This window comes from Ictidomys tridecemlineatus, chromosome 11, assembly GCF_052094955.1.
Source record: "Ictidomys tridecemlineatus isolate mIctTri1 chromosome 11, mIctTri1.hap1, whole genome shotgun sequence".
Classification (NCBI taxonomy): Eukaryota; Metazoa; Chordata; class Mammalia; order Rodentia; family Sciuridae; genus Ictidomys; species Ictidomys tridecemlineatus.
The window spans coordinates 126,170,685-126,177,465 of record NC_135487.1 but is presented as its reverse complement, the minus strand read 5'-3'; the positions used below and the strand labels follow the sequence as shown (position 1 = coordinate 126,177,465).

General features: G+C 54.8%; 1 protein-coding gene across 9 annotated transcripts; it reads left to right on the top strand.

Moving 5' to 3' along the window:
• Positions 1-226: 226 nt before the first annotated feature.
• Positions 227-5,944, top strand: Hapln2 (hyaluronan and proteoglycan link protein 2). 9 transcript variants are annotated; one of them, XM_078027372.1, is made up of 7 exons: positions 227-881; positions 1,103-1,276; positions 3,712-3,856; positions 4,080-4,433; positions 4,615-4,731; positions 4,844-5,026; positions 5,339-5,944. In XM_078027372.1, the coding sequence occupies exons 3-7, from the start codon at positions 3,721-3,723 to the stop codon at positions 5,617-5,619; spliced, it is 1,071 nt and encodes a 356-aa protein (XP_077883498.1). In that variant the 5' UTR covers positions 227-881; positions 1,103-1,276; positions 3,712-3,720; the 3' UTR covers positions 5,620-5,944. The 9 variants fall into 9 exon arrangements, with proteins under 9 accessions (XP_077883498.1, XP_077883497.1, XP_077883496.1 ...); XM_078027371.1 differs by having other exon boundaries at positions 1,091-1,276; XM_078027370.1 differs by having other exon boundaries at positions 1,078-1,276.
• The last annotated feature ends 837 nt before the right edge of the window (positions 5,945-6,781 follow it).

Genomic DNA, 6,781 nt, shown 5'->3' with positions numbered 1-6,781 from the left:
GCCAGCCTCAGCAATTTAGCGAGGTCCTAAGCAACTTAGTGAGACCCTGTCTCTAAATAAAATATAAAAATCGCTGGGGGTGTGGTTTATTCAATGCTAAGTCCCCTGGGTACAATCCCTGGTTCCCCCCCCCAAAAAAAAAAAGGAAGAAAGAAAAGTCCTCCTCCTCATCTAATTTCCACCTCTTCTATGTCTCTGCATTAATAGTAGCACCAGGCCACTCCCCTGGACTCAGATAAAATCTCTTCAGAATCTTGCAACTTGGAATTCTGAGGGAGACCCATTTCAACCTTCCCACCACCTGTTCTCTCCCCCTCAGCCCATTCTCTTCTCCTTGGATGTCAATTCCTGTCCGGAGCCCGCCCCGCACCCAGGCTCTTTTTCCGGTGGTATGTGCCAGCCGGTCCTGCATCCCACATCCCCAGCTGTTGACATTTCGTTGCCATTACCCACGGCATAAAGAAAGGGGCCCTGTTAGTCAACAATAGGGGGAAAGACAGAGACAATGGGAAATTGTGCTTCCGATGGGTGGGAACAGAGAAGGAAAGGACAGACAGACGGACAGATGGGGAGGGCAGAGCTGGATAGAAGGGGTCAGCTTCCTTGAAGCAGCCCACCTTAAGAGCCTCTTCCTAAAGGGCCATGCACACCCAGCCGCCGGTGGGCAGAGGTGCTGGGAAGGGAGGTAGAGGAGCTGCCTAAATGAGACCCACATGGAAGTGCAGAGGAACCGAGGTTGACTGCTATGGATCTGTGAGCCACATTCAGGCTTCATTCCCATCCCACCGGTCCTACACCTTCACGCCCACTGGTCAGTCCACCCCCTTCTGGTTCAAGAGCGTTTAGAAGAAACAAGGCACCTGCTTTCTGCACTCTTCCAGGTAATTAGTTCTGAGATGATCCCTTTACTCCGTCTTCCCTCCTGGTTCCCACCCCTCATCCCAAGCCCATCGTCTCCTCCTGGTCCCAGGACGGTGAGCTCCACAGATAAAGGTGCAGGGCTGGACACAGGTCACTTAGCCTGGCTTAGTGACCGATGGTTGAGAGAAGCTTCCAGCACTCTTCTTCTTCTTTGAGCACCGGGATGCAGCCTTTCTCACAGGTATAAAGGGAGTAACCACTTGGTCAAGTGCTCAAGCCCTGGGGCTTCAAAGTGCTTGGACTTCCAGAGAGACCCAGACACACCTTTACCAGGACCCACTTGACTGCCTTGAGCAGGACAGAAAGCGGCTGAGCACTGCTCCCTTCGTCTCTGGAAGAGACCAGCTTCTCACAGGTAGGCAATGGGGCTGCTGGCTACCGTGTCATTTTTGGCCAGAGGATGAAAACACTATGTGAAAACACTGTATTTTAAAATACAGAAATATATGGGGGCTGGGGTTGTGGCTCGGTGGTAGAGCACTTGCTTAGCATGTGGGAGGTACTGGGTTAGATTTTCAGCACCACATATAAATAAATAAATAAATGTCTATTGACAAGAAAATATCTTTTAAACAATACAGAAATATAGATCAGTGATAAAGAGCTTGTCAGATCTGGGTTAAAATCCCAGCAGATCCTTCCTCTTACTATGGGACCACACTGAAGTTTCCTAAAAAGTGTGCACCTTTGTTTCAACATGTGTCATATGGTGTTTGTTAGTTCCTGTCCTCACAGGATTGCTCGGAAGGGGAAATACACACTTATGTATATAAGTATATACACAAAGTGCTTGAAGTGGTGTCAGGCATATTTGACTTTAAACATTTTTTTAGTCATTTCAGAGTTCTTTTTTAATTTTTTATTTATTTTTAAAAATACATGACAGTAGAATGGATTACAATTCTTATTACACATATAGAGCACAATTTTTCACATCTTTGTATAAAGTATGTTCACGCCAATTCATGTCTTTATACATGTTGAACATTTAAGATGTTGATGCTAGCTGTCATTATAGTTGGTTCCAGATTCAATGTCAGTTCTCATGTCACTCTTTATTTTTTTTTGGTGGGGGCGGGGTAACTGAGGATTGAACCCAGGAGCACTTAACCACTGAGCCACATCCCCAGCCCTTTTTTGGATTTTATTTAGAGACAGGGTCTCCCTGAGTTGTTTAGTGCCTTAATAAGTTGCTGAGGCTGCCTTTGAACTCACAGTCCTCCTGCCTCAGCCTCCCAGCTGCAGGAATCACAGGTGTGTGCCACTACACCTGGCCATGGTCACCCTTATTTAGCAGGTTTTCCTAACAGTGCAAGAGGGTCTCTCATTCAGATCCTGTCCCAAGTACTCTCACTTTGAATTACTGGGAACTTCTTACTTATGTCTAAACTGTTTCTCCAGCACGTTAGTGTCTGGCCCTCATTTGCAGGAAGATGGAGCTCAGTTCTTTAGATTTCTGGCTACTCTTCAGGAAGTTTCCTTGCTCTCCCCATACCCTCTCTCTTCCTCTCAGAGGTCCTTAATGTAAGTTCATTCATTAAAACACCCACAGTCACTCCTACTGTGTGTCACAAACAAGAGCTAAGAACTGGAGATGATGGTGACGAAAGCACACGCGCGCACACACACACACACATTCTGTATCAGGAACTGCTTTCAACACTTTATATTTACCATATTAATTCATCAAATCCTCACAACTACTTACTACTCAGTGAGGTAGGTAGGCTATTATTATCCACATTTTACTAATGCAGACAGGAGGCAGAGAGAGGTTGAATAACTTGTTTAAAGTTCTGCAGTTAGGATGTGGAAGAGCCACATTTGAAAAATAAAACCAGCTCAAGGGGTCCTCAGTCTAATTTAAAATAGATATGACAAAGAAGGGGGGAATCTTCTGACAAAACAGACAATTGCATTTGAAATAGTTTTTTAATAATATATGGATTGATTAGTTGATTTTTATATAGTGCTGAGGATCGAATCCAGTGCCTCTTGTATGCTGGGCAAGTACTCTACCACTGAGCCACAACCACAGTCCTGAAATAGTTTTTATGGCTTTATAATTTTATACTTTATAACTTCTGGAAAACCTCACTTATATAATCTACACATGCACATGATTATTTTCAAATTCACACCATTAGGTTAGATACTAATAAAATTACTTCTAAGGAAAAACAATCCCCAGTCCAGTACATTAGATCACAGTGCACTATAATATAGCAAACTGGGAATGAGAAAAGTTTTCCCAGAGGGGGTGGGGGCCAACTGATGCCTGTGTAAAGGACGTGACCTTCAACTTGGGCTGCTTTGGAATTTGCCAGAAGTCCAGCAAGTCTGGAGCACAGTGAAGAGTGGGGGATGGTGAGGGACAGCACCAGGTGATTTCAGCCGTGCAGGGGAGACTGGATCATAGGGAAACTGTAGTCAGGAGACTGGGGAGCCATTGTTTCAAGTAGGAGATGTCAAGGTTATATTTATTCTGAATTTGGGATGGAGAAGGGGTGTGGGGGGGACAGACTGGAGATGACAACTGGATGGCACGCTCAGGAAGTAGCACCTAGGATGGGAGGGGACAGAGGTGCTATATCAGGACCTGCTGATGGAGGGGAGGTGGGCCAGGAAGAGGGATGGCCCTCTGGCAGAGTGGGTGGGGTCTTTACTCCCTCCCCTCGCCATACCTTCCTTTTGTCACCAGCTCCTTTTCTGCCCCCTGGGCTTCCCAGTTGGATAGCTCCCTCCTGGAGTTCCTAAGGGGTTTCCTCTTTCCCCACCCCATTCCCCCAGTCCTAGGGAATGTCCCCTTTGTGCCCTGCAGACCGTGCATTCCGACCACGGCCCATCATGCCAGGTGGCCTCACCCTTCCTGCACTGTGCCAACTCCTTCTCCTTTGGGCCTTTGCCATCTTCCACAAAGCCCTGGGGGATTCAGGTAAGACCCCAGCCCAGCCCAGAACCTGGAACACACTGGGGGAAGCCATCAGGGGTGGGAAGAGTGGAAAGGGCCGCTGTTAGAGGTACTAGGAGAGTCAGTGGGGAATGGGCAATGGAGAGGGTCAGGGGACCAGGGGAAAGTCTCTGGGGGCAGGGTCTGCATGGGCACTTGGCGCAGTGAGGATCAGGGGGTTCCTGCCACTGTGGCCCCCTCTGCCCAGCATTCCACCCGGGCCCCCACTACCTCCTGCCCCCCATCCACGAGGTCATTCACTCTCGTCGTGGGGCCACGGCCACGCTACCCTGCGTCCTGGGCGCCTCGCCTCCCAGTTACAAGGTACGCTGGAGCAAAGTGGAGCCCGGGGAGCTCCGGGAGACACTGATCCTCATCACCAACGGACTGCACGCCCGGGGCTATGGGCCTCTGGGAGGGCGCGCCAGGATGCGTAGGGGCCACCGCCTGGACGCCTCCCTGGTCATCGAGGGCGTGCGCCTGGAGGACGAGGGCCGGTACCGCTGCGAGCTGGTCAACGGCATCGAGGACGAGAGCGTGGCGCTGACCTTGCGCCTGGAAGGTGAGGCCCTTCCGCGGCCTTCTGCTCCTCCCTGGACAGGGTCGCCTGGCGCGGGTGTCCCAGAACTCCGTCCCAGCACCGTCCGGCCGCTCCCGGGTCCTCGCAGCAGCCTCCCCAGGCCGCGCCGCCCTCTTCTCCCCTCCGCCCACCTGTCGCCCCGCCCGACTCCCCGCCCCGGCAGGTGTGGTGTTTCCCTACCAACCCAGCCGCGGCCGGTACCAGTTCAACTACTACGAGGCGAAGCAGGCGTGCGAGGAGCAGGACGGACGCCTGGCCACTTACAGCCAGCTGTACCAGGGTGAGCGGCCAAGCCCCGGCACCGCCCGACCCCACCCCGGGTGTCACCCGGGGCCCAACCGGAGAGCCCGGTGCCTTGACGCCTGTCTTCCCCCGCCCTCCGCCCTGCGCAGCGTGGACCGAGGGGCTGGACTGGTGTAACGCGGGCTGGCTGCTGGAGGGCTCCGTGCGCTACCCCGTGCTCACCGCGCGCGCTCCGTGCGGCGGCCGAGGGCGGCCGGGCATCCGCAGCTACGGGCCACGCGACCGCAAGCGCGACCGCTACGACGCCTTCTGCTTCACCTCGGCTCTGGCAGGTGAGGGGCGGAGGAGCCGGCCACCGGGACTTGGGGCGGGGTCTGAAGAATAGGGACGGAAAGTTCGGGGCGCAAAGCGCGTGTCGCCGGCGGTGGCCTCCCTTCCCGAGGTTCCGCCGTCCCTCCAGCAGCCCGCCGCCGGGGCTCCTTCCCCGTTCAGAAACCCACCTGCAGCCAGTTGCCGCAACCCTTTCTCTGCCACCACCCGAGTGGTGCTGGCCCTGCGCCCTGCTCCGCAGCCCGGGGGTCTGAATCCTGGCGCCACCGCGCCTCCCCGCTCCTCGCGGCTAGTGACCCTGCTTTGGTCCCTAGGCCAGGTGTTCTTCGTGCCTGGGCGACTGACGCTCTCTGAAGCGCACGCGGCGTGCCGGCGGCGCGGGGCGGTGGTAGCCAAGGTCGGGCACCTCTACGCCGCCTGGAAGTTCTCGGGGCTGGACCAATGCGACGGCGGCTGGCTGGCGGACGGCAGCGTGCGCTTCCCCATCACTGCGCCAAGGCCGCGCTGCGGGGGCCTCCCGGACCCCGGGGTGCGCAGCTTCGGCTTCCCCAGACCCCAGCAGGCGGCCTACGGGACCTACTGCTACGCGGAGTAGAATCCACGGCCCTCATCAGCGCCCGCCAAGAAGAGTGGTGGCGGGGTCACTTGCCGCCCCCTTCCCAGGAGCCTTCTGTCACGCCACACTCGGAGCGGTCCGTCCTGACCTGCCTTCCCAGCCAGGGGCTTCGGGCCATGGACTCCGGCTGGCCCGGCTTTGGGGAGGGGAGGTGGTGGCATCCCTCATGGCTGCGTGCGACCCTTGGACCGGTGGACCGCAGACCCACGGGGTTCCTATCCCAGAGAACGCAGACACACAGGGCGGAGGGTCGCCCCGAGGAATTAACTGGCCTCTGCGTACAGTAATAAAATAACGTGGGGACCTTCGGTGTCTGATGAGGCTGGGAAGCGTGCGGGTGTGGGTGTGCGGGAGGAATGACCCGGGACCCAGCGTGCAGACTGCGCGCCTGAGAAGACAGGGTAGGAGGAGGGGATCCACTGCCTCCAAAGGATGGGTTATCAGAAGACAGCATTGCGACAAAAGGGCTATCACAGGCTGGTAGCGCTGGGCGCAACTACTGGACCGGACCTTGCGGGCCGATGGTGCCACGAGCCACAATTTGGACGCGGCGCGGAGCTTCCTGGAGCAGCTGGAGGAACAGGGCGGCCTGAAGGGGGAGGTTCCGGCCGTGAGTTCAGTGTCCCCAGAGAGCAAAGTCCACGGCCCGCTTGGAGGGTTCATACACACTAGGGACCCAGTGTCCTGGTCGCACTTGGGGAACAATGCCCCTGTTGGGCAGGGCAGGCCATGCAGGTGCAGTAGAAGAGGGCGATGGCACACCTGCGCTGAAGTCCCACACCCAGGCTACACCTGACGACCTGGGTCACCCTGTGATTCCAAGGAACAGGAGGAAGAGGAACAGGGAGGCTCCAACGCGGAGTGGTGAAGGACGAGGGTGAAGGACTCCGATACCAGGGCTTTTCTGACCCCTCTGGTCTCAGCCTCCTTGTTGAAGTGGGGACGTTAATGACCAAACTGAGAATTAAAAAGTGTAGGTAAAAGTGCCTAGCATATCTCTGGGGCCCACTTCCTAGGTGCCTTTGTCAGGACTTAAAAGATTCTAAATATTTCAATAAGGGTTATACAATCAAACATAACGCTGGAGTAAGAAGCACCCTAGGCATACTACAGGCAATAAAATATTTACAATGTAACTTAC

What these genes read in the sequence shown, in the direction of transcription:
- Hapln2 (XM_078027372.1), top strand. Translation starts at nt 3,721, where the DNA reads ATGTCCCCTTTGTGCCCTGCAGACCGTGCATTCCGACCACGGCCCATC. An exon ending in CAAAGCCCTGGGGGATTCAG is followed by an intron (nt 3,857 to 4,079) that starts GTAAGACCCCAG and finishes CCCTCTGCCCAG; the next exon opens with CATTCCACCCGGGCCCCCAC. An exon ending in GCTGACCTTGCGCCTGGAAG is followed by an intron (nt 4,434 to 4,614) that starts GTGAGGCCCTTC and finishes CCGCCCCGGCAG; the next exon opens with GTGTGGTGTTTCCCTACCAA.